Genomic DNA, 27,576 nt, shown 5'->3' with positions numbered 1-27,576 from the left:
GCGAATAAAAGATTCTTTACGAATATTGGATGACCTAAGATTCCAATTTTAATTACTAAACAAAAAAATATATATCTTCTCCATTTGAAATTTCAGATTCATAAATCTTATCTGACACAAAACTACAGTACCAATCATGCGTGATACCTGCACGGCTGTACCTGCCTATTATTGCGTTAACGGACCTAAATAACTTCAAAAAAATTGGCTAATATATGCAAGGGAAGCACAGGACCCCTAATGTCACTTAGGTCATGTTTGGTTGTGGAGTAAAGTTAAACCGGATTAAATTTCTTACTCCAAGCTAAATCGGAGTAAGTTAATCATGTTTGGTGGAGTAAGCTAAACCACCTCTCTAGATGGTGTAAGTTACTCCGGTTTAGTTCAAATTTTATTCCATCTTAAACCGCCTATGCTACTCCTCGTTCGACACCTTAAGCGTGGAGTAAGGAGTTTACTCCACCTCTTACTCCACAACCAAACATGGCCTAATGATGAAATTTAATTAATAAAATTTAAAGGCGTAACCTCGATCTTTCTCTAAATAGAAACAAAAAAAAAACATTATATGCACAAGGACTTTTGGTTTTTTTTTTTCTTTGCTCAGAAAACATTGTATTTTGTTAGCAAAATCAAGTCTGCTCACTCAATTGTCTAAAAGAGAAGGAGATCGATGACCTCAAATGTGTAATCTAGAAGTATCCAATATATGCAAACAACAAAGAATCACAATAAATACATCATTTTCTGTCTATTTCTGTCAATTTTTCTTTTCAATTAATATTGCTATAATACTATGTAAAATATACTCTGTCTATTCTTTGCATACATACCCACCAAAAAAACCTAAATTCCATGGTTCAAGAACCCCTTTTTTCTCAGTCAAAAAAAAGAGCCAACCAATTCCCACCAGAAGGGAACATAATTGCAAAAGTACCGCAATTGTCCCAAGCAATATACAAATTAATACCAAGGAGGAGAAAAGAAAAGAGAAAATCTACTAAACCACGCGCAATCTCCTCCTTCTCCCTCTCTTCTCATCCTAAGAATACGGAGGGGAGCGGTTGTTTCTTACTGATAACTGCACAGGCATCGGTCGACCCGTACCCGACCCGCCACAACTCCTACACATCATGCGACCCGACCCAGCACAGGTACTGCAACCGATATCTCCGTCAGACCAGCGTGTGCACAGGCAAGTGATACGGCCAGTACCGTTACAGGTGGAGCAACGAGGACGTGACGAGGAGGACATAGGGTTCATGCCCGTCTGGTCCATGGCGGTCTTCACAATCATGGCACCGGCAATTACGCCAATCCCGGTGACGAGCTGAGATGCAAGAACAATAGGCCCCATTGTATGGTATGAGGAGAGGAGAGAAGGGATGAGAAAGGAAACGATTTGTAATATAATGAGGTGGGGTTTGTTTTGTTTTGTATACTGTGATTTTTGGCGAGAGAGATATTTAAGAGGGGTTGGTGGTAAGAGAGGGGGCTACGTAACAACAGGAGAGAGAGAGCGCGTGTTTGATTAGGTCGACAGAGATCTAGATTGATTTGATTATTTATGTGGGGGCTCTTGGTGCTTGTTTTTGTATGTGTGGTTGATTTTTACTATAACTTGGCGTTGACGGTAATCCTAGGAATATACTTTAGAAATTTTTAGATCATTAGAGATCAGGTTAGTTACTTGGCTGCTCAAAGCTCAAGTCCGCATCGTCTACTTTAACAAAAGAACATCTTTTCGGTTAATAGATATCGGCCGTCCGATTATAAATAGAGTCTATCTGGTCTCAATCTAAAACATAGGGTCTTTAATATTTGTGTAAATTTAATTTGCACGAATCTTAAAGCTAATTAGACGGTCCATATGTATTAACTCAAAAGATTCTTTTTTGAGTTAATGCAGAGGATACGAATTCGCTCACTGCTCTCGGTCCACGTGTATACTTGTGATCATTTACGAACTTCTCTTTCATTTTCCTTTGAACCAAGTCCACAGGTAATTTTCTTTCAGATTAACAGAAAGATGCATCACTGTAGAGCTCTATCAAAAAGACTGAAACCGGTTTTGTTCCTTCTTTGCTAAAATTTATTATCAGTTCAGGTTAAAAAATTAGTAAGTTTTAAGAAAATATTACCTTTTATTTGTTTAAAGATTTTAGTGATAATATTACATTTATATTAATCACATTAATATCAAAATGATTTCTGTTGTTTTAATGCTTAATTAATACAAACCAAACCGTTGATTATTTTTTAATCCTAATTAATTCTTTGACCGGTCAGAGTTTCATTTCTGTTAGTCTTAATCAGTGTTGTAAAAAACGGCTGTTTAGACAATTATAATCTGCCGATTAGTCTTTGCGGCGATCAAATCATCACGAATTTTTTCGACTAATCGGTCAATTATTTCTGATTAATTTTTTTACTGTACTTTGTCTGTCCAACAAACACATCTGTTATTTACAACACTGGTCTTAATAAAGACATTAATTAACCAGTAGAGGTTTTGATCCGAAATTTTTATAAATATCCAAATCAAATAACAAATTACGGAATCTACCCTGTTTTGCAATGAAATTCGAAAAATACCCAATCCGGTTATCCAATAACCGGATTTAATACAAATGTCCGATTACCCACTCCCCGGACTCAACAAAACAAATCCGGTTAATGGTTAACCGGATTTGTGCCTTTTGTGTTTTTTTTTTTTTTTTGAAAACAGAAATTTTTTATTATTTATTATTTTTTGTATTAAAATATTAGAAATGTTGAATATCTTTCTTTGAAAATAGATGGAATACAATATAATTTAATTTATTAGAAAGACTGCAACAAATAACTCGGATCAATATTTTTCAGATCGGATTTTTCGCGGCTGTAAGAAAAATTAATATATTTATTTATGTGTTATTGGAAAAAAAATAAAAATAATTAGATTATGAGTTATTGATCCATGTTCAAAAGTCACTTCTAGGTAATCCAGAAAATATTGTGATCCTTCTAGTACATTTAATTTATAAAAAATTGTATCTATTTTTGAAAAAAATCAAAAACTTTAATTTATTTAATGATTGTTTTTCAAAAAGAATTCTCAAAATAGATACAACTTTTTATAAATTAAATGTACTAGAAAAGTCACAATATTTTTTGGATTATCTAGAAATGACTTTTGAACCGGGATCAATAACTCAGAATCTAATTATTTTTATTTTTTTCCAATAACACATAAATAAATATATTAATTTTTCTTACAGCCGCGAAAAATCCGATCTGAAAAATATTGATCCGGGTTATTTGTTGCAGTCTTTCTAATAAATCAAATTATATTGTATTACATCTATTTTCAAAGAAATATATTCAACATTTCTAATATTTTAATACAAAAAATAATAAATAATAAAAAATTTCTGTTTTCAAAAAAAAAAAAAAAAACACAAAAGGCACAAATCCGGTTAACCATTAACCGGATTTGTTTTGTTGAGTCCGGGGAGTGGGTAACCGGACATTTGTATTAAATCCGGTTATTGGATAACCGGATTGGGTATTTTTCAAATTTCATTGCAAAACAGGGTAGATTCTGTAATTTGTTATTTGATTTGGATATTTATAAAAATTTCGGGGTTTTGATACACTCATAAAATTGATCTGATAATTATGGAGAGTACGTCGTAGGTCTAGCTAGTGCAGTCATACTGACTTGTCCCTTCTCTCTCATACTGTCATACATACCAGATGAACATTATTTCTTGAAGGTAAGAAGAAATGATGGGGAAATTTTGAAAAATGATGCATATACCTACCATCGAAATCTTGTTTTTGAAAAAAAAAATAATTAATATTTCGAGTAGACGTGGTCTATTATGTTTTGGGAAGTAAAATTTATATTTTAATTTCTACTCATATTTTACAATATTAAAGTTCAAACAGTCGATGTGAACTGTTTAACACAACTTCCATATCAAAGTATAGATATGAACTGTTCAGCATGACCTTTGAGATTAAATTTTATATTTGTTGACACTTTTACAATTTTGTTAGTATTTTTTAAAATCACTATTTTTTATGGTTCACGCATTTTCTAAAAAAAATTATAAAAAATAGTAAATATAATTCAAAAGAAATATCAAATTTAGTCTTCAAGCACATTTTAATATAGTGATCATATTAAATGATTCAAATTGACTCTTTAAATTTTAAAAATGAAGATATGAGTGAAAAGTAAAATAATATTTACTTTTCAAAACACCGTATATCTCACATCTTAATTTTCAGTATGAGTTTTTAAGTTAGATGTGTCTGAATTATGTTAAAAAGAGATCGTCACGAGTTCATTACATAATATTATGTAAGTAAATATTTTTGTTTTTGAAAAAAAAAAAAGAGATAGTTCTTGTGACTTTATAAATACACTACAACTTTGTACAATATATATATAAATATATATATAGAGCTAGACTACGGTGAGTTGCAAAGTAAAGAGACTATTTTACTTCATGCTCATATTTTGTGATTTTAAGGTTCAAAACGTCGATCTGAACCGTTCATCTTGTTCTTCATATTGAAATGTGCTTGGAGACCAAATTTTACATTTTTTTTGAATTTTTTACTATGTATTAAGCAATTTTGAAAGTCGCTGATCTGATGGTCCAGAAAATTTTACTGTTCACAGCAAAACAGCAATTTTTAAAAATGCTTAATAAATAGTAAAAAAATTCCAAAAAATGTAAAATTTGGTCTCCAAGCACATTTCAATATGGATTAAATATCTAACGGTTCGGATCGGTAATTTGGACTTTCAAAATAAAAATACAGCGTGAAGTAGAAACGCGTTTTACTTCGCAACTCACCGTAGACTACCTCTATATATATATATATATATATATATATATATATATAGGGTCTGTCTAAATTGCTGCTGGCAGCATTTCGGCAGAGGTGCTGCCGGGGCTATATTTAGCCGTGTGATGTCCAAACAACAAATCCAAACCGTTAGATATTTAATCTATATTATAATCTACTTGGAGACCAAATTTTACATTTTTTGGAATTTTTTTACTATATATTAAGCTGGTTTGAAAACCGCTGATTTCAGTAAATTTCTGCAGCATTGAAATCAGCGGTTTTTAAACCAGCTTAATATATAGTAAAAAAATTCCAAAAAATATAAAATTTGGTCTCCAAGTAGATTATAATATAGATTAAACATCTAACGGTTTAGATTTGTCGTTTGAACATCAAAAAATAGAAAAAACAGTGGCAGCACCGCCGGCAGAAATGCTGCCGGCAGCAAATTAGCCACAGCCTATATATATATATATATATATATAGGGTCTGTCTAAATTGCTGCTGGCAGCATTTCGGCAGAGGTGCTGTCGGGGCTATATTTAGTCGTGTGATGTCCAAACAACAAATCCAAACCGTTAGATGTTTAATCTATATTATAATCTACTTGGAGACCAAATTTTACATTTTTTGAAATTTTTTTACTATATATTAAGCTGGTTTGAAAACCGCTGATTTCAGTAAATTTCTGCAGCATTGAAATCAGCGGTTTTCAAACCAGCTTAATATATAGTAAACAAATTCCAAAAAATGTAAAATTTGGTCTCCAAGTAGATTATAATATAGATTAAACATCTAACGGTTTAGATTTGTCGTTTGAACATCAAAAAATAGAAAAAACAGTGGCAGCACCGCCGGCAGAAATGCTGCCGGCAGCAAATTAGCCACAGCCTATATATATATATATATATATATATATTAATTTGAAGAATATCAATTGGAAAAAACAATTATTATTTTGATTTATTTTTAATTATTCTAGGTTTATATACTGTATGAACAAGCCTCCAAACCAGCTAAATTTCATATGGTATTAATTTGTTTTTGTTTACAGGTGTTAGGACCGACGAATTGTTGCCTTTCTTTTTTTGGAATATAGTGGTAGGAGAGGCGTGGAGGCATGTTATTTAAGTTGTACAAGATATATATATCTTTCAATTCAGGTACAGCCGATCGAACGTAGTCAAAAAATTTACATTGAAAAAAACGACCGTAACATGTTAATTTTGACAAAACGCCACCAAATTTTATTTTATAGAATTGATTTAATTAAAATATTTTTTTGAATAATTTACATTTTTTTAGTCTGTTCTATTAGGATCTAGAAAAGGGCTCTGTTCCACCTCATCATTTTTTTTGTGAAACAGTTTGACAGTGGTACTGTGGAACTGTGATGTAAATAATTATATGTGTTTTTTTAGATGGATAGGATATTCGAAGCAATTAATTGAGATTAATTAAAAATAATTGATTATAATTGAAAATAATCAGCTAATTATTTGAAATGATCCGTAATAATTTAATCGATGTTAACGATTAATCAGCCTAAACAAATGTTTTTACAACACTGAGTGGAACAGAGCGCTTTTCTAACTTGTGGAGACTGAATTTTTAAAATTTGATCTAATGAGTTCTGAATCTACTAGATAGTTTTAACTGATGAATCAAGGAGAAATTTAAAGCTTGATTAGATTGGCTAAGCCACCTATAAATTAAAAATTGATAATTTTGTTCTTTATATTTTATAATTTTTATAAGTATTTATATATTTTAGTTATTTTTATAAAATATTATTATATTATAGTAACATGTCATCAATTTCAATTTTATAGTTTGACTCGTGCATCATGAATCTACTATTGAAAAGTGTGGCTTCTTTCATTGACACCAACATTAAAAATACTGTTGTGTTTCTGTACTAAGGATATGTTTGGTTGTGGTGTAAGTTATGGAATAAGTACCTTATATATTATGTATTTATGCTGTCAAATATGAATAAAATGTAATGAAATAGTATAACATAATAAATTACTTATACCTTCATAAATTAATTTACCTATTAATTTAGACTACATAACTTATGACATGTCTCTTCTTTTAAATTAATTCATTTATTCAAGTTTAATCCGTAACTTAACTTTAACCCATAACTAAATAAAAATATCTTATGTTGTTATAATTTAGAATAAACAACTTATGCCATTATAATTTTAACTCACAACCAAACATGACCCATAAGAATAATGTGTACATCGAAATCAACCAAATATTTACTAAATAAGTTAAATTTTGTGGCGTGCAGCAAATTTCAATATTTAAACAAAAATATTAAAATAAAAAATCTTGGTTATTGAAAACCTAAAAATCGACGACCACAACTTGGGTTCGAGAACATGGACGAAGTGGTTCACGTTTCCGACCCCGCATGCACGTCGATGGATATAACCATCGAAATCTTGAAAATTTTAAATTTCATATTTTATATTATTAAAGATATTATTGTCGAAAATACACGCTTGTATAAATTTAAGAAAAAGAATGTCTATTTCGATTTAAAATAATTATCAACAATTGTCATAACGCATTGTGACAATGTAAACACGTTGTGAACATAATAAATGCTTGAATTCTGGCACTTTCTGAACAATTGTCGTTCCGTATTTCAGACCCATTATTCACACCTCCCAAAGAACCAAATGTACAATTGTCTGAACTAAATAAAAACTTGAATTAAAATTCTAAACTTTTTGTTTAAACCAGTTTAAAATGTACACTGTCTAAATTAGAATAAACACTTATGATTTATCTGAACTAGAATAAACATTCAAAAAAACTCAAACTCGTAACTCGCTCATTTACAGCTCGTTTAACTCAGCTCATTTACAACTCGAGTTGCCCAACTCGTTTAATAAATGAGCTGAGTTCGAGTTGGCCCCAACTCGCTCATTTATAACTCGAGTTACATAAAGTTACATAGTATTGGTCACAATAAATCCCAAAATAATCAAATCTGAATCTCTAGACTGTTATTTGTGCTTTGAGATTCCTGTAAAATATGTTTGAACTTGTATTGTAATACTATCACTGGTTAAACGAGTTACAAACGAGTTGTGAGCCAACTCGAGTTGATAACGAGCTAAGTTTGAACTTGTGTTGTAATAATATCACTGGTTAAACGAGTTGTGAGCCAACTCGAGTTGATAACGAGCTGAGTTCGAGTTGGCTCTACAACTCGTTATTATCATCTCAACTCGAGTTGGCTCGCTCGTTTATTAAACGAGCCGAGTTCGAGTTGGGGATAACTCGCTCAAACTCGGCTCATTTACAGCCCTAGCCGGGAGTAATGATTTGGGATATAATTATTATATTCTTTTGGCAAATTAATTTAGCTATTATTTTATTAATCACGTCTTCTGAAACAATGACACGAAGCAGTGTCCTTTTATTTCTCATCCCAGTCTTTAAAACACAACTATTTTATATGGTTTTAACAAAAATTCAGCATTTATCTGTGAAATTGTGAGTGCACGAGATACTGATGAGATCATTAAAACGGTCAGACTGCTGGTTGTGTAGGCTATTTTCAATAAAAATAAGTAATTGATTAAAAATTTGGTGGTACTATCATTTAGACTGCAATTTGTTTTTTATCTCGCCTCAATTTAGGTTGGTATTTTTACCATGAGTACTGGCTTGATATTAAATATGTTTGCACTACTGACGAGCTCGAACTAAAAATTTTGAATATCTCGCGCAGGGCTGCTAACAAGCTGAGTTAGCTCGAGTTCGAGGTAACTCGAATTCAACTCAGAAAAATAGAGAGTCGAGTTGCCAACTCAAACTCAACTCACGCGCGAGTAACTCGAGTTGACTCGTAACTCGTAAATTAACTCGTGATCAGTGATCCTAATTACCTAATAGCAGTCTAGCACTTTAAATTTTAAGGTGTTGAACTGTTGTTATGTAATAAACTATTTCTAAAAAGGTTCATTTGTTCAAAAAACAACAGTCCTAGCTAGCAGTAATTCTTGTAAATATTCACGTATGTCATAGTAATTCTTGAAACACTGTTCATTTGTTTAAAAAGTCAGGGTATGGAATGCAGGTACTGAACTCAACCGAGTCCGAGTTGAGTCCAACTCAAACTCAACTTGTGAGTTAATGAGTTGCTCAACTCGAGTTAGAATAGCTTGAGTTTTTAACGAACGAGTTGTTAGCAAGTTCGTTACCGAGTTGAATTCAAGCAGCTCATGAGCCATGAGCTTTGTGATAAACTTTGATTAAAAAATAAAAGATAAAATTGACCTTCGTCTTTATCCTTGTCTTCGGCAAAGAAGACGAAGCGATTTGACTCGAACAGGGGTACCTTCTCGCTTTAACCGAACACCGTTGTTTTTTTCAGACTTTTAAGCAACCGTTCTAAAATTTTCTTGCACAAAAGAGGCAAGCAACCGTTCTAAAATTTTCTTGCACAAAAGAGGCAAGCAACCGTTAAACGGTTAAAGCATTCTTATACGTTACAAAAACCGTTCTAATGCGACAAGCATAGAGAACCAATCCATCAATTAACAACAATAAGACTAAAAGTACCACAGCACAATGTCAAACATACAACTAATTATGTCGTTCAAAACAAAGGATGATATTTTTTTTCATAAGAGGCCTTGTAAAATAGCAGAATCCAACACATCTAGTAATCATGCTTTTGAGTCTTGAGCCACCTGCTAATGCAATGGAAGTGGTCATAATTGATGTCACTTGAAAGAGAAAGAAAATAAAAAGAGGAATTTTGTTTTTTACTTTTTTTTAATCAAAGTTTAATTAATATTTTTTATAAATTTAACTAGAGATAATTTTGAATTGGTTGAGTAATAGATAAATAAGAAACTGTTATAAAAGTTAAGGAACAAATCAGATAAATTTAAGACTTAAAAGGGATAAATAAGAAATTAGAGATATTTTGAAGGGTATGAAGAAAATTAATTCTAAAATTATTGATACAAAATAATTAAAATAATGGACCGAAATAACATGAGGTTTTAAACTTGGTAATTATCACAAATTGAAAGATCGTAGGCAATAACATCATACAATTTTTGAGGTATATATGTTACAACATAAAAGTTTCAGTGTGGTAATTTTAATATGAATGAGGCTATCATACTTTGCAATTCGTAGATTAGTACGTACTATAAATTTATATATCAATTGATAAAAAACTAAATAGTTGATCCGAATCAATCAATATGATATTTACATGAAGATATACCTGTAAATCAAATTATATATTATTATTTTTGCTATTCTTTTATATAGGTAGCAAAATTAATACTTTCAGTTGGTTTGGAATCTTTAAATTAATTATATGATTTTCTACCTATCTAAAAGAATATTAAAAATATTTCAAAAATATATAAAAAATTTGGTCACAATGTACATTTCATATAAAAATCGTGTTGAACAATTTAAATTTTCTGTTTGAACTTTAGACACGAAAATATAAATCAATAATATATGTCCATGGCCTCACTCTTTAATATTAAACATATATATCTAATTGGAAGAAACTAAATGCATGCTTCATGACAGAACTAACAAGTACGACGCTCGTTGAAAAAAAAAAATTGAACCATCAAATTTTTTATTCATATGCAAGCACATTTTGTTAGGGGTACAGTGCGTGTGCTTTTAGCAAACAAAGTTTGCATTATATGAGGCGTTGCGGTCAGAAATGAACAGAAAGAAAATGTCTTTGAAGTTTAGACCGGGAACACGTGGTGATTGATTTGGTCAAGAGAAATTAAGCCACGTGTTATATTGTAGACTTGGAAAATTTCCAAGGCAATGGACTGAACTTCTCAAGGCATTAAATCAGCCTCCACAACTTGCATCAGGTGGGCTCAGATCCGCGCAAATAACTCACCAACCGTCGTAGTAAATCTGAGCCTCTGATCTGTGATATTGCACGGATTTTAATGATCTCATGGATAGGAAGCTTGAGTAGTATATACTTAGAATGTAACCCTGATCGAATTCAGTTTGGATCGTTGAATTATTTCCGTATCACGAATTTTTTATCACGCCGAACCGAATCCGAATAATTCATTTGTCACTGTGCGACTAAATGGATCATACGGCACCGTGTAAATAACACAGAATCAGTTGCAGAGAATCCGAAAGTCAGCAATAATACTACATGGAAAAACTGAATTCAGATCCTCGCAGGTCCCAGCTACCTGACTCAGAACAATTGCCAAGGGACGGCCCAGATTAACCTGACATAAATCTCAAATCAGACTTAACAGTTTCCATAGTCACAGATAATTTGTTTCGCATGGAAATCTGGATCGTACAATTGTTCTGAGTCAGGTCGATACGAATTCGGAAAAATAACGTTGAAGATCTCTTTGGCTTATCTGTTTCTTCATCCTTCTCTCACAAGATTCACTAGTTTCTTCCCTTGCAAACCTCGATCCGCTCCTCTTCTTATATAAATATCATGCTCGCTCTTTTCCTCTCGTAGTCTCATCCCTTCCAAAAATAAATTCTACTCTCCCAAGACCTCCCTGAAATGCCATCCGTTCCAACTCTAGCTCCCAATTTCGATTCCAATGAACCAATTTTAGTGCCAAACCCTGATTGGTTATGCATGTTTTCGATCAAGTACCCATCGATTTGGGAATTAAATACCACTATAGTTATTATGTGGCAATAATCCAACGGTTTATATTCCAACAACGTCAACTTGACAATGTCAAAATAAAGACAACAAGTTCTTAGTTGTAAATAAAAGAGTTCAGTATTATTAGTAGTCTATTGAATATATTGACACAAACTCCATGATTATATCTACATATTAATAAATGATTGTCACCCAAAATATTTTATGGAGCTTGATACTTGGCCCATAATGATTTTATGAGCTTTCAGTACATACCCTATCATATGACCGGTCTAACCTTCTCAAATTAGTTGATTTCTGCAGATGAGGGATTACACTGTGATTTTGCCATTTTGTTGTATCAATTGCTGAACAATAAGCTTGGCGAAGAATGGGTCGGGTCGATTGTGACTGATGCGGTAGAAACTGAGAAGCAATTTGTGTGTGATGCATTACCGGTGGCACTAGTGGGAATGAATGGGGATTTGATGGCGCAATACAGAGAATTTGTAGCAGATCGATTAATGGTTGGATTGGGGTATAAAAAATTGTATGGGGCTGGGAACCCGTTTGATTGGATGGAGTTGAATAGTTGATTTCGTCAAGCTTAAAAAGGGATTGGTAATGGTGCGTACAACTATGACTTCATTCTAGATTAGGATTTCTAGGTTTTGTTAGAACTTAGCTTTCATTAGGCTTTTATTTGGTGAATCTAATGTTTTATCTAATTACATTTTGGTTGATAAATACATTTCTTTGAAATCCGTTAGTCCAGTTTATAGCACCGTTTTGTTTTGCTTAGAAACCAGAATTATATCAAACTCCTTGATGCATTTGTCAATTTGTTTACCGTTTACTTAGATGAGAGAACAGAAGGTAAGTCTGGGGAGTGACCAGAGTAACTATGCATGACGTTTCCGGGAACTTCCGCTTGTATTTCGACGAGGAACAAGCCTGTTATTCTTTACCGTTTATACCACTTTAAGATAAGGAAATAAAAGAGTAATCATCAAGAACAAAGGATTCATAGGGAAAATGCTTATTATTATAAATTTGATACAATCTGAGATGAATACTATTCAATCTAAATTGATTTTTGTAGATGTGATCTGCATCATTAAAACGACAAAATTTAAGGAACCTGAAATATAAAATTTTGTTAGCCCATACAAAAGCCGTCTAAATTTACCCATTGAAAAAACTATGTACTTGTAGTTTTCCTAGTGTGAACAATATTTCTTCAAAACGAGGCACATTTAATCTCCCCTCGTATATGCATCAAAAAAGACTAACAATGGTGCCAAGAAAATTTTACTGAACAATAAGCAACATAGAGGAGGGTTCAAATGCCTCCATCGTGCCTTCATTTTTAAAAACTTTAATAACTCAAAATTTAAATCTTAAAATTCAAAATAAAACTGTTGGATATGAACTATATCATTTTATCTATGCACATATAAAAAATTATGACATTTCAACTTTGTTTTGATTGTCATCTTGAGCTTGTAAAAATCTATACAAATGTGGATAATTTATAAACGTTGATTTTTCAACTTATTGATTTATATATAAGCAAAATCAAAATGTAATAATTTTTTATGGACACATAGAGAAAATACCATAGATTACATCTAACGGTTTTATTTTGACGTTTAAGTTTTAATTATTTAAGTTTTTAAAAATAGAGTCACGATGAAGGCACAAAAAATGAAGGCATTTGAACCCTCCTCAAGCAACATATGTTAGCATTTATGATTTTTGTATAATAATGGATGTGGATTTAGTATGCGTGTGAAATCAGAAGACCCGATAGACTCAAATCACCATCAAAGCCTGTTGATGGAGCCCTTGAAGAATGAAGACAATTATAGAATGTTAGAAGCAAGACGGCCATAAACACTGTTTACATCTCTGCTGTGAAATCAGCAGACCCGATAGACTCGAATCACCATCCATTAGTCCAGTTTAAAATGTCACCTCAATTGCAGAACAGGATCAACATGTGACACTGTTTGGCTTTCAAATTTTGAAACATCACTTGAGAAGACTAGTGGCAAAGGGTGGATTAAGAAAAGACTTGTGTACTTTACTTTCCAAGCATTCACCAGACTGAATCAATATCTTATGAGGTAATAAAAGAGTTTGGATCTGAACAGTCCCAATCAGAATACAGAAGTATTCGTGCCAAAGCAGATCAGACAGTCGAAATCCAAACTCATTTATTTCTGTTAGTGATATGAATTCAAACTGGGCTAAACCTCCAAAATATGAAGTACCGGATCCACTCAACTCACTCAAATTTTGCATTAGATCTGGACCATCCGATCAAATTCTGAGCCAATCTGGCCCAAACTGGAATTGCCCAATCTGACGGTCCGGATCTAAGCTCAAAATTTGAGTTACTTTAGGTGATATGAATTCCTCCTCCCATCCCTGCCCCTCCAAAAAAAAAATGAATAAGCCCCTACTCTCATGTTTCTGAAGCTCAGCCTAAAAATCATTTCAGCATAAAGGGGACTAAAACCAGTGAGTGCCCCAGATGCAGCAATTAAGTTGTATGCATCCTATCTAAAATATGTAAGACCACATGGGAATGCCAACAAACAAAACAAAATTGTTAATTTAAAAAAAATCAATACTAAGCAAGTGCGGAATTGTAGACAAGTTCAGGATCTCTGATGTTATTAAACCACAAGAAAATGACTAACAGAACCACCAATCTGTGTTTAGCATCTTTATTTGGTTTTATGTTTAGGAGTTCTTCAAGCATTTGAGGGTAAATTAGACACTATATGACCCAATAGCTTTAACATAATTGAATAGTTAAATTCGCCAAAGCAGACAAGCAAAAACATGTAATACTTAAGTTAATTCTCCTAATGTATGCCTCTGACAAGCTATGATAAGATTGCCGACCGCTTGCACTTGCCTGTCATAGTCCAAAGTCTCAAAAATAACTTTAGCTCAGAGATTTGAGGGAAAAATATCAATGAAAAAAAGTTAAATAAAACAACTATACCGCATTCACCACCACTTTTGGTGCCATACTCCTTGATCGATCCCTAGGATGATTTACTGCTAGCATAAAGCAAGAGATAATAAAGATATAAAATACAACACACCACAGTCAGGATTCGTGAGACATAAAAATCGAGGGTTAAGTCAACATAAAACAAAGAGACTGAATATCCAAAATTAAATCAAATACATAACAAGGTCAAGATGTGCCATGAAGCTTCTCTGCATAAGAAAACAGAAATCATATTATGTATGAGTACCACAAATAGGTGAGTCCCAAACTTCCAACAATTGGTCAAATAGCTAGAAGATTTATTCGCAATATTAGCTCCAAAACACCAAATGCCCTGTAAAAGGTTAATTCAACAAATGAACAGAAAAAAACATGTTAATATATACCCACAAGTATTCAGTAATGTCATCAAGATTCCAATACACATCACTGAACCATTCTGTTGTCCTTTTGTTTTTGCTTTTGTTTTCTGCTATCAAAACACTTTTAGATAATTAAATCATACCCTTGTATCAACAGAATCAGGGAGACCTTATTAGGACTAAGGCATGTATAAATATCAGTTGGCACTTGGCACAAAGCTAGAGATGCAGAATTCATACAAGATTGATATTACAACATGGCTAAAAATGGAATCCACATTTTAAGTTGCAAATAATTAGAACACATAAAGCATCTATATAACAGCAAATATAAAATTATCCCGAAAAAGAATTGAGAGGATTTAATTTTATATTTTCTTTTGAAAATGGTGGACTTCCCAACATTTTTCATATTAAACAGAAAAGCAACAAATACGAATCGCACTACAAATATCACCCAATAAAAAAATCACCTAATCAAAAGGGGTTGCAGTACAACACACCGGTAACCAGTAATACCTAATTACTATGCCTATGCAACTTTCCAACAAAAATAGTTGATTTAGACAGTTATGTACCCTGCTCTGCTTGTTTATTTAACAGAAAAATATAGATCATGCCACAGCCTATCCAATCTACCAAACAAAAGAAATGTAAATTACGTTTACGGTGTTACTTTCTTTCTCATCAGTTCAGATTCATTTAAATTAGTCTCTGTCAAGTATGGGCTTGGTAACCTTACCAAAAGTAAGAAGCAGGCCCACAAGCTACCGCCATTATTTCATCTCCGACATGAACTTCTCATATTCCGACTGCTCTGGCTGAGGGGATGCTGGTTGTGGAGGTGGGGGTGGGGGTGGCGGTGGCGGGCCCACTGGAGCTGCCGGTGCTACAGTACCAGCAGCCCAAGGTGCATTTGCAACACTATGTGAAGCATCAGCAGCTGGTGGTCGTGGTGGGCCGACTGGTGTCACACCCGAATAGTAGGATGCATAACCATAATGAGGTGGTGGATATGCAGCTTGATACGCTGGAGGAGCTGCAGAAGAGCCATATGCCGGTACCGGAGGTGCAGGCTGCCCTGATGAAGCAGTGTGCATTCCGGGTGGAGGCACAGTCGAGTATGAAGGGGTTTGGTATGGTGTGTAAGATGGTGGGCCTGAATGCGATTGGCCCCATGGCACTGGGGCAGGTTGATAACTCCCAGGTGGCGGTGGGGGCGGAGGGCCCATGTAATGCTGAGGGGGTGGTGGGTAACTAGCCATACCACCAGGTGGAGGTACCTGTCCATTTGTTGGGGCTGTAGGGTATGCTGAATTGGGATGTGTTGGTCGTGGGGCTGGGGAGGAGGTGGGGTAGCCTTGATATGGCGGTCTTGGTGCACTCGGGGGTGTGGTAGCTGGGGGTGGTTTTGTTCCAGCAACTCGAACAGCTATATTACGGCCTTCCAAGTTATACCCATTCATGGCCGATATAGCCTGGTTTGCCATTGACACATCTGCATACTTCACAAAACCATAACCTTTGCTGACCCCAGTGATCTTGTCCTTTATAACCTTTGCCATGACGATCTCTCCAAATGATGAAAATAGCCTAATCAATTGGTCATCTTCCAGAGTTGGTGGGAGAAATCCAATATATAAATTACACTCATCAAACTCCTTTTTCATTCCGTTAAATCCTAATCCTGGCGACCCATTTGAACCGGATGAAGCCCAAGGGGGGTTTGTCACTGCTGTACTGGAATTGGTGCCATTACCGGAACCAGTAGACCCTGGCCCGATAGCGAGAGTTGCCCCAGTTTTAGTAAGTGACTCCGGGCCACTCCCACCTAATTCAGCCAAGAAATTCTGGTACTCATCATCCATCTTTTTACCAACAGTACCTTTAACCGGACAGTCAATAGTTGGGTGGCCCCCATCCCCGCAAATCTTACACTGTACGTCGCTCTTGAATGTGGTAGATCGGGCAGGACATGCATACTGCCTATGACCCGCTTCCCCGCAGATCCGACAGAACTCCTCATCTCTTATCGTACCATTCAAGGCTGCTAGTTCTCTCAGTTGCTGTCTCTTATGCTCATTTAACACCTCATCTACAGGAGTCAAAAGCTTCTCTACCATACCGGCAGCAGCATCGAGGGATTCTTGTGTGTCAGCCTCAACTAACACATGCAAATCTTCATTCTCTGATGGGTCCGGTCTCAAATCCCTTTTCTGAAGCAGTTTCCCCTCCTTAATGGATCCTTTTCCCCTGATTACAATCTTTGCACCTGTTTCCTTCTCCATCCGCTTTTGGGTATTTCCTCGGGGCCCGATGATCAGTCCGATGAAGTTGTAACCTGGATACTCCTTCATCGGTATATATAGTTTCTTATACAATTTGGGAGGCCTATAATCAGCTGGTGGTTTAAAAGCTGGATTTTTCTTAATAAGCTGAGAGATTATCTCTTGCCTCTCTCTGTTGAGGCGCTCACGCGCACGAAACTCACGGGTGTTTATCCGGATCCCCATGTTGTCATACACAGGTTCGGGTGAGGGAGATCGGGCACCCTCAGGCCGGTCATCTAATGGTAAACCTGACTGTAGCAACCGACTAATTTCTAAAAGGCGGGCGTTCAATGATTGTACCTCAGGGTCGAGCTCTATTGGGAAATCCTTCATGAAATCAGGTAGAGTGATAACAGGTTTCGGCTCCTCATCAGCCCAGCGGGTTTTACGCTTGCGGGTTCCACCTGTGCCATCAGCTGAGGATTGGTCGGAGGGGTTGGAGTTGTTCTCGTCTGGCTGCGGGTCCCACCGACTACGGCGACGGCGGCGACCGGTGGAACCGTCTTCATCACCACCAGATCCGCCGGTTGGGGTGGCGGTGGAGGCGGGATTGCTGTTTTCGGGATGGGCGGAGGAAGCCAGGGCGGTTAGGGTTTCTTGAGAAAGGTTTGCGGGAGAAGCAAGGTTTCCTTGGGTAGAGTCGTGGAGTTGAAAATGATGGGAAGCATCGGTTAGGGTTTCGACTGGAGTAGTGAGGTTCTCCATTGGCCGAGAGGTGGAGAAGAAGGTTCAAGATTTTAGCGCAGGTATTGGGTAGAGGCGGCTGTAACTCGTAACTCGGTTATGGCTTGTTTGCTTGCGCTACGAGGAATTTATGGGACACGGATCCGAGTCTGCGGCGAGTCGGTCGAAGATACTTTCTTTAGATCTTTAAATTTCTTTAATTTTTGTAGGCAAACAAACTATAAGCTTGGTCAGTTAATTTACAAATCAAATTATATAGCAAGAGTTGATCATATGCGACGACTCTCCTTCTTTCAGCTATCGCATAGATTGAGTTAATGGATTTACATGACAAGTTTTAAACGGTGCATCTGTATAGGAGTCTGTTAATAAGAAATTAGTTGCTTTAAAATTCGTGCTCGACGGTTCAGATATTTACACGAATAAACTCAAAAGCCGATTATCTCAGGAGTCAGGATATGCGGATTCAACCAGGAGCTCCTTCTTCAGTCTTAAATAAAACAAGAGGGGTCTCAGGTGGTGACTATTTACTGTTGACTGATGTGTGGGTCTTTCATTCTTTCTAGGATCGTCTTTTTCTATTTAACAAAAAAAAAATGTGTAGGGTTAAAATGCATGATTGTTCTCTGTTTCAATAATATTCTGCATTTTTATATTTACACTTAAAGTTTAAACAGTTAAGTCAGAACCGCTTGTATTTATTTTAAAATATATTTAAAGATTAAATTTAAAAAGTCACGAAATTACAGTTTTTAGATGGTTTAGAAATAATGATTTTGTATCTATCCAAATAAATATTAAATAATTTCAAAAAAAAATTGGTCTTTTAAGTACATTTTAATATGGAGATCATGTTGAGCAGTTAGGATTGACTGTTTGAACTTTGAAAACAGAGATAAATATATGAGGTATGGTTGGAGCACAAAACAAACGGTGCTTTTTAATCCGAAATTTTTGTTAATATCCAAAAAAAATATTAAATTTCAAAATCTACACCCCATTCTGAGAAATTTTGAAATCTGTCCAAACCGGTAAATTTATTTGCAGAAATTCAGCCTAAAACAGCAAAATAAGTTTGGAATTCCAAAACCGCAAATTTATTTTGCGGTTTTAGGACCACTATGTTTAAGTTTTTCTTATTTTTTAATTAAACATAAATATTTATAAATTATAATTTTTTTTTTATTGAAGTATTAGAAATATTTTATATATTTCTTTGAAAATAAATAAAATACTATATAATTTAATTTATTATAAAGATTGCAATAAATAACTCGGATCAACATTTTTAATGTCGGATTTTTTGCGGCTGTAAGAAAAATTAAAATATTTCTATTTGTTATTGAAAAAAAAATAAAAATGTTTTGAATCTGAGTTATTGACCCCAGCTCAAAAGCCATTCTAAGTAAATACATAAAATATTTGGATTGTTCTATTTTCAGAAAAAAAAAATGGTCAGAAAAAAGTATTTCAAATAAAAATTTTGTCAGAGAATTGTCAGTTAATTTTTTTGTTTTTATCAAAAATAGAAGGATCACAATATTTTCTTTATATAAAGATGTAAACAAAAAAACAAATCAATGATGCATTTTAACCCTACTCAACAAAAATATACTATCCAGTAATATTGATATCTGACGGACCTGATTATTTTTTATTTAGCAGAAAAAAATATTAAACTCATAATATAATTTTTTTTTCATATTTATTAAAATAAAAATCCGGCAACTGACCGTTCATATTTTAGCCAAAGTGAGCACGCGTTAATGGTCTTCAAAACTTATAATAAATTAGCAAGTCTCACTTATTTCTAGCTGGCAGTGGCAGTATCAGCCAAGAATTGTTTTCAGTTTTGTTCAATTTGGAAAATATGGTAAAGCCGAACAGGGTTAAATCTTTTGACGCGCCAATGCACCTTAATACCTTAGGCCATGTTTGGTCGTGGAGTAAGAGGTGGAGTAAACCCCTTACTCCACGCTTAAGGAGCCAAACGAGGAGTAACATAGGCGGTTTAAGATGGAGTAAGATTTGAGCTAAATCGGAGTAACTTACACCACCTAGACAGGTGGTTTAGCTTACTCCACCAAACATGATTAACTTACTATGATTTAGCTTGGAGTAAGAAATTTAATCCGGTTTAACTTTACTCCACAACCAAACATGACCTTAGTAAGCATTAGTTAGGATTGTTCACAATTCCAAGTCATGTAAAGCTTCGACTCGTTTAGTGATTCACCTAGAATAAGTGAAACTGACAAGATAACATTTACTACGTTCTACCCATGTAATTCTGTCATGATTTTTTCTTAGATTATGAAGTAGCAAAATTCAAAAACAAGTCATCATTTCTTGCATCAATTTCTAAAATATGACAGCCCCGCTACCCAAATTTTACAGCGCTAAATAAATTAGCTAACACAACATTATTCAAAACTACAAAACAATGTTGAAATTAGTCAAAAATAAACCCCCACCGTCTGCAATCCTAGTTTGCTAGAAAATTCACCCAAATTAATTCATAATTATGATAACAAAAACCTATTAAAGATAACATGCCTCGTAGAAATGAAGCACAAATAAAAGGACTATTGATTTACCATCCTAGGACGAGTTTAATGCATCAAGCTGTCTCTGAAGCTCTTCCAGATCATCATCAATCCCGTCTGTCACTGTGGGACCCACCTGCTCAGAGTATTTGTCAGCTGTAGGCAGCTCATGCACAAGGCCTTCTGGAAGAATGCCTAGCCATGACAGGAAAAAAGTAGATAAATAAAGACATCTTTCAGAGGATTTCTTTTGTGCTTGTTTCATTTTCTCGAGAATTGTGCTTAAAATAACTTGCTTGGTACAGAAATTGAAATAGAAGCACAATTTAATCAAGACTTACTTGATGTGCTTGCAGCAGCTGATGAGCCAGCATCACTATCATCAACAATACTGCACCAAGATAGTTACTAAATGTGAGTGCGCATGTTAAGCAAAGAACTGGGATCTATTGATAACATATTAGCTTAAAGACTTTGACGACATTTCTCAAATCAAACAAAACGCTTTTGAATTTAGAAAAAAAAATTATAGGCACCTTGTTGATCTTGTAGGTTGGTTGTGATCAAATTTCATGCAATTTGATATTTCTATCAAAGGTTGTCAAATATGAAATGTTGCAAATTTCCGAGCGTTTCATGAACCATAAAATTAGCATCAATCATAATTTTTTGTGCATTATATACATAAAGTACAGATCATATTCCAGCTACTGGAATTTAAAATTATAAATTATTCATGACGATTGTCAAAATTCTCAAATTAATTCAATGTCAATTGAGAATATCAAATGACGCTCAAATTGTTTTAAATTTGATACAACAAAAATAAGAGAATAGCACAAACATACATGATCTCATATATATATATAGAGTTAGGCTGGGGTGCTATGGATAGCATAGTGGCCTCTATGCTACGGCTCAATATTCGAGTTTTCAAAATCCAAACGGTCGATCCGAACCGTTCATCTTATTCTCCATATTAATATCTGCTTGGAGACCAAATTTTACATTTTTCTGAATTTTTTTACTATTTATTAAGTATTTTACAAAATTGTTGATCCAACGGTGGCTGCACAAAACAGTAAAACCGTTGGATTAGCGATTTTCAAAGTGGCTTAATAAATAGTAAAAAAATTCAGAAAATTATAAAATTTGGTCTCCAAGCAGATATTAATATGGAGAATAAGATGAACGGTTCGGATCGGCCGTTTGGATTTTGAAAACTCGAATATTGAGCCGTAGCATAGAGGCCACTATGCTATCCATAGCACCCCAGCCTAACTCTATATATATATATATATATATATATATATAGAGAGAGAGAGAGAGAGAGAGAGAGTAAAAGGAAACAGTACCTGATGTTCCATTCATTGTCCAAGTGAAGTGGTTCTTCAATTACACTGGATACCTCAGCTTCAGTCTTAGCTTTAGCTGCAGCATCTCTTGCGGGTTTTGATTCCATGTATTCTTTCTGCATATTGAAATAACACTTCTGAAGTGAAGTCTCATGCTGAACAAACAGAATACTCTATATATTACAAGAAAAACTATAAACCTGACGATCAACACATGCAGCATTCGAACATTGTGGGTTTGGCTTCATTTCCATGGTTGGAAAGTAATCCTTCAAGGAATTGTATCCCTGCATATTTAGTTAATAGGATGTCAATTAACCTCTCACAGTGCTGGGGGATTTTTACAGAATTTATTGTTAATAATACAAATAAGTATTCACAACTAAAGTTAAAACGTTCGTGCGCGCACATACGAGAGAGAGAGAGAGTACCAAGTAAGGTGAAACTTGTCCAAATTTAAGCAAGTACTTCAAGCAATTTTGAACTAATAGACCTGCCACGACGCCCTGAATAAAATTCCAAATCTGTATTAGATTAACCACCATGGGAAGAATTTAATTATGAATAAACTAAAAAGTTTAAGACCAACCACAGAATTGACTTGCAAATTTTTGGTATTCTTTCTGCTACATGTTTCTATTTCTTAACGAACAGCAATAAAAAATCAAATAGCAACTCCTAGAATACAAGCTTTGGAAATATTATACAAGTAAAAACAAAGTCAAGGTACCAGTATTTTCCAGAGTCCAGACAGTTACACAAAAAGGTAGTATGTTATCAGTCAACTGCACAGAGTAAGAAGAAAGAAATCTAAAGTTTTCTTTTCTTTTCTTTTTTTTTTCCTTTTTGTCATTTGCAAATAAATCTTCTCCCATTACCATGGTAGTAGGAAGAGAGGCGGCACATACACCTTCACGCTTCAGTGTACGCTCATCGACTCCAGAGGCTACAACCTATAGGCACCGCAAATGTACATTCGAAAAACTTTTATTCAAACTTAGACGTTGTAGTACTCTTGCAGCATAAACTAGCATGTATCAGTTGCAGATGGTCATGGTAATTTTTGCTTGCTTGATTTGAATTTTTGTTTTGTTCTTTTTTGGGGTCTCATGCAATTTCTAGAGAGAGCTCACTTAAACCAGATCCACAAGAAACAAGATTAAAATAATTATGAAGCTAACTACAATGATAAATGTCAAAGAGCTGTACCAAAGGAGGAGCACATGCAAAGCAAGCAGTTTCACCAGGAATCAAAAGCTGAATGTGACCTGACACTGCATCTTCTGATACACCTGTAATATGGAATGATGAATATTGCATCAATATCACCTCCATATTACCTCTTGATTTGTTATGGATAAACTAGGGTTTTTTTACTTTCTCCAATTATTTTGGTCTAGTGGCAAAGGCAATTGTGTGGGACAGGGGCAATCCTTTGTGGATATTAAATAGTTGGGTGGCTTGACCTCCAACCTTTACTCAAAAAAACCTTTCTCTATTAATTTATTTCTGCAATGATGGGGGAGGGTTTTAATTTTAAATCAGCAAAAAATAACTAACTCGTAAATAACACCAAATAATTAATATTACCAGACTCCATCCATGTTTGTCTGAGCTCATTACATGCCTGAAAAAAGGGAGAGAAAGACATGAGCAAGATCTGTGGACGTGAAAGGTATTTTGGACCAAAGTTAGAAACAAATCACTATAAAAGGGTAATGTCTGAGTTGTTGCTGATAGTTGTTACCTGATTAATGACCATACGAGCCTCATAGTTATCAACACAGCTCAGAACAAGATCAACTCCACTCTTCAGACTATTAATAAAAACATCAAATCCCTTTACTGTAGTTATGTTCATTGAATAACTCTGCGATGAAAAAGTGAATTTTTTTTAATATGTAAAAGGGGATATAAAGTAAATCAAGCACCCCTGCAGGCGGCAAGGGCTTTACTGTACATGATATCTAGAAAAGAGAAATGTGGAAAAAATTATTCAACTCTCAAAATACAGTGTAAATTTTTGCAACAAATAAAATCATTCCTATTCTAGTTTTATTATTTATTTTCCTCAAAGATCCGCCTGTTTCATGTTGAGTTGCATAATGAGGTTAAATTGAGGTCAAGTGAGTACTATTATGTAAAAGGGGATATAAAGTAAATCAAGCACCCCTGCAGGCGGCAAGGGCTTTACTGTATATGATATCTAGAAAAGAGAAATGTGGAAAAATTTATTCAACTCTCAAAATACAGTGTAAATTTTTGCAACAAATAAAATCATTCCTATTCTAGTTTTATTATTTATTTTCCTCAAAGATCCGCCTGTTTCATGTTGAGTTGCATAATGAGGTTAAATTGAGGTCAAGTGAGTACTATTATGTATTAAACTATAAAGCAGTAGAGGCAGTACTAAATCAAACATACACTTGATTCATGGTCAAAGCTCATCTTATAGAACAAGACATATTGTTATAACAGTATTATACCGGTGAAAATTGGTACAATTAAACTTTCATGATCTCAGATAATTGTCCAGGTAGCATCTCAATTAAACTTATGAAGACAATGTAAGAGTAAAACAAGAAATAAAGAAATACAAACAAAAACTACCATGGGAACAGAATTACTAATTTCAGATATAAAAATGCACCTCTAACACAACATCTGGATTTATTTCCGAAAGCGTTTGGACAGCTGCATCAGTTTTGGTCATTCCAACCTATAACGAGAGAGAAATTAAACATAAATATGGGACTAAATAACTCTACAAAATTTATTCATAATTATAGGATCCTATACTATGCTTCTAAGCTCATAAGCATGCATTCTGTACCAAAGAGGACAGGACTGGATTTGTATCTGGTAAATAATTTTCTATTTCACAATTTATAGTCAATCTCTCTCTCTCTCTCTCTTTTGAAATGTTGGCAGTAGCTGCCAAACGATTTGATTAAAGAAATAATAATGTTTTACAAATTACATCACTCTCCAAATCAACAACCTCTTAACTGAAAAATGTAAAATAGGAAACAAACAACTAACAACCTTCATGTAAAACATATTTAGGGAAAGCAAAAAGACATTCTTATGAGTAACCATGTTGGTCTTCATTCTACCCTAATCTGGATCCGACAGTAGGTTTGTGCCCATGAGCCTTCGCTGCCCTTGTTAAAGAATTTTAACCATAGTCTAGTGTACATCAGAATCCTGTCTGCAAAAAATCTAGAAGCAATCGCCCTGCCCGAAAAAAACCTGTTCATTTCTTCTTTTCCCTCTCGCTCTCTCTCTCTCTCTCTCTCTCTCTCTCCCTTTCTCTCCCTGCTTTTTTACTCCATTCTGGTTTTTCTGGTGCAATGAGTATCCAAACAGAAATGAACAAAATACCAAATTTAAAAAGAGAGGAGAAAAGAGAGTCACCTGATCTGGTCTGAAGAAGAGGCGGTTCATGTTAGCTAGCTCAACAGTATCATAATCATACAACAACAGACGCCCAATGCCACACCTTGTCAGCATCTCTGCAGCTACACTGCCAACACCTCCTATTCCCTATTCAAATTTAATAGTGTATTGATATTAAACAAGTACCAGAGACGAAATATTATGCTTGTTAGGAGTGCAAACTTAAAAATAATTGTCCTTCTATCGAGTTAGCTAGTGAAAATTTGCTTAGTAACAATGCTTCATGGTATAAACCCAGGAAATTTGTCTCAGGTTTTGTATTACTGTCTCCAAATTGGAACTGACACTAAAATTTTAGTTGGAATGTTATGCATTGTTGTTCATCCAAGCCTAATTGTAGTGTTTAATTGCCTTTTTTTGGCTTAATTGAGGGCTATTTTGAGATCTCAATTGAGGCTTACTCGAATGCATGGCTCTGAACTCAATGAACCCTTACTTTAGGTGCAGGATCGCATCAGTTCTTTGGAAAACATTTCAGAGTTTTTATGGGTGACTACTGGACGCGTACCCTTTTAACAGGAGTTGATCTAAATTAAATTATAGTTTGATTTATCTTTTATCTGGTGTATTTGTTTGGATGAGAGAGAGAGAGAGGTACATACAACAATCGCAACAGAGTAATTGCGTATTCTCTCATAATTCTCTACAATACCCATTCTCTGAAGAGCCATCAGCCTACTATAAGGGTTGCTATCAACAACCTCTGCACTCATATCCTGAGTTACAAAATTAATGTAGTCAATCAAAGTAAATATACAACTAAAAGAAAATCAAAGTAGATATATACCAGCAATAATGTACCAGAATAATCTCCTCAAATCATTCATACCTTTACTTTTGATCGCTTTGGATTAGATGTCATAGTCGAACTCATGATTCTACTAACTCAGTTCAGTTCTTGTGTCTGCTAAATAATTTACAGACTTTTTAATTAGAAAATTGAGAAGAACATGTAAATAAGCTCTGCAACAAATTTTACAAGTAAGAATAACAGGAACTCCAAAATCCCTCAACAACGAAGCAAGCTGTTGCCGGATCCGATTATTGGGTTTGGATTTTGGTGAAAGAACGTTTGAATCGGAAGAAATTCACCTTCTGTCCGAGTTACGCCGATTCTTCGTTCTAGACTTCTAGTGTGTTTGCAAATTGCAACTGACAGATGGGTTGATGATCGGAAAAAGAGATCTGGGACTGGAAGAGAGTGAAGTAAAAAGAGGAAGAAGATGGGCCTGTCTGTCGGGTGGGCTTTCTGGGCCGTCCATTTAATTTATTGAGCCTGCTATTGCTGATTTCTTTTTCTTTTATTTAGCTGGGCTATTAGTTTCTAATTTTTTAATAATAAGAATTTTAACTTTCTTTATACAATTTCAGGTTCTTAACATGAATGATCTGTAAATAATAAAATACTCAAGGAACAAAATTATTCAATTACATAAACAAAACTTAGAAAACAATCATCTTGTGATTAGCTTCTAGATCACAACACTAACACAAAGGTGGTTATGGTGTGCTTCATATTTTTATTCTGCAACAATATTTCAATTTGGACTGGTAAATGGAATGTGTTATGTTGTGCTACATTTTATGTTGTGTAGTAGTAGAATTTATGAGTTATGTTGTAGTATAATTTATTAGTTATGTTGTAGTAGAATTTATTAGTTGTGATTTTATTTGTGCTATTTTTTAGTTAAAATTAGCTAATTGTTAGTTTTTTTTTTTTGTCTTTTAACGAAAATTCAGTATCCAAAACAAAATTTCAAATTCCAAAAAAAAAAATCATAACTCCAAAATTGCAAAACAAAAATATAACAAAAACAAAAAAAAGGGGTGGAGCGCACACTAGGGAAGGGTACCACTTGGTGCGTCTTCCTAGTGCGCGCACCAAATTGGTGCGCTTTTCCAGTCCGCACACTAGTTCAATTTGATGTACAGACTAAGGATGCGTGGGTAGTAGAATATTTAATTTCGGCTGAATGAGTGGTGTTTGTTTAATTCTGTTTTAATTGGGTGGTAATTAAAAAAAATTCGGAGCATGGAGACCCCAAGTGGAATAATATACTGGAATAGTTGAACTAGAAGGAAAACAGCTTTTACAATAAGAATAATCAAGGCTTAATTATAGTGGACAAAATTTGACCGGATATATATTAAGCCCAAAACGAGGTTTTGTTTGCCCCAGGTGCTTCTTAATTTACACTATCAGATAAATTTAAATTTAGCAATGACTGCTTCGTTTGTCATGGATTTGGGCCTTATGGGCCTTGAGAAAATTATCCGAGTAAATTTAATCCGACATAGAC

General features: G+C 34.4%; 3 protein-coding genes across 5 annotated transcripts; all 3 read right to left on the bottom strand.

Annotated features, from left to right (window-relative positions):
* Positions 1 to 726: 726 nt before the first annotated feature.
* Positions 727 to 1,475, bottom strand: LOC144552160 (chaperone protein dnaJ-like protein). Its single transcript, XM_078300278.1, has one exon. It carries the CDS (start codon positions 1,355 to 1,357, stop codon positions 1,043 to 1,045), a length of 315 nt encoding a protein of 104 aa, XP_078156404.1. The 5' UTR covers positions 1,358 to 1,475; the 3' UTR covers positions 727 to 1,042.
* Positions 1,476 to 14,635: 13,160 nt separating this feature from the next.
* Positions 14,636 to 18,027, bottom strand: LOC144552159 (splicing factor-like protein). The gene is made up of 2 exons (XM_078300277.1): positions 15,645 to 18,027; positions 14,636 to 14,874 (listed from the first exon to the last, which is right to left on the bottom strand). The coding sequence occupies exon 1, from the start codon at positions 17,935 to 17,937 to the stop codon at positions 15,679 to 15,681; it is 2,259 nt and encodes a 752-aa protein (XP_078156403.1). The 5' UTR covers positions 17,938 to 18,027; the 3' UTR covers positions 14,636 to 14,874; positions 15,645 to 15,678.
* A 2,216-nt stretch (positions 18,028 to 20,243) lies between these two features.
* Positions 20,244 to 26,511, bottom strand: LOC144552158 (NAD(P)-binding Rossmann-fold superfamily protein). 3 transcript variants are annotated; one of them, XR_013510961.1, is made up of 15 exons: positions 26,369 to 26,451; positions 26,106 to 26,180; positions 25,879 to 25,992; positions 25,235 to 25,363; positions 24,468 to 24,536; positions 23,565 to 23,687; positions 23,408 to 23,444; positions 23,027 to 23,109; positions 22,696 to 22,770; positions 22,249 to 22,323; positions 22,018 to 22,104; positions 21,818 to 21,933; positions 20,999 to 21,111; positions 20,804 to 20,853; positions 20,579 to 20,657 (listed from the first exon to the last, which is right to left on the bottom strand). XR_013510961.1 is itself a non-coding variant. In XM_078300276.1 (14 exons), the coding sequence occupies exons 2-14, from the start codon at positions 26,148 to 26,150 to the stop codon at positions 20,518 to 20,520; spliced, it is 1,143 nt and encodes a 380-aa protein (XP_078156402.1). In that variant the 5' UTR covers positions 26,151 to 26,180; positions 26,369 to 26,511; the 3' UTR covers positions 20,244 to 20,517. The 3 variants fall into 3 exon arrangements, 1 of the variants encoding a protein (XP_078156402.1); XR_013510962.1 differs by having other exon boundaries at positions 20,999 to 21,060; XM_078300276.1 differs by lacking the exon at positions 20,999 to 21,111 and having other exon boundaries at positions 20,244 to 20,657; positions 26,369 to 26,511.
* Between the last annotated feature and the right edge of the window lie 1,065 nt (positions 26,512 to 27,576).

This window comes from Carex rostrata, chromosome 3 (assembly GCF_964058835.1).
Source record: "Carex rostrata chromosome 3, lpCarRost1.2, whole genome shotgun sequence".
Taxonomy (NCBI): domain Eukaryota; kingdom Viridiplantae; phylum Streptophyta; class Magnoliopsida; order Poales; family Cyperaceae; genus Carex; species Carex rostrata.
This window is presented reverse-complemented; position numbering and strand designations above follow the sequence as displayed.

What these genes read in the sequence shown, in the direction of transcription:
- LOC144552160 (XM_078300278.1), bottom strand. Translation starts at nt 1,357, where the DNA reads ATGGGGCCTATTGTTCTTGCATCTCAGCTCGTCACCGGGATTGGCGTA.
- LOC144552159 (XM_078300277.1), bottom strand. Translation starts at nt 17,937, where the DNA reads ATGGAGAACCTCACTACTCCAGTCGAAACCCTAACCGATGCTTCCCAT.
- LOC144552158 (XM_078300276.1), bottom strand. Translation starts at nt 26,150, where the DNA reads ATGAGTTCGACTATGACATCTAATCCAAAGCGATCAAAAGTAAAG. An exon ending in ATCCAGATGTTGTGTTAGAG is followed by an intron (nt 23,688 to 24,467) that starts GTGCATTTTTAT and finishes TTTTCATCGCAG; the next exon opens with AGTTATTCAATGAACATAAC. An exon ending in GACAAGTTTCACCTTACTTG is followed by an intron (nt 22,105 to 22,248) that starts GTACTCTCTCTC and finishes CTAAATATGCAG; the next exon opens with GGATACAATTCCTTGAAGGA.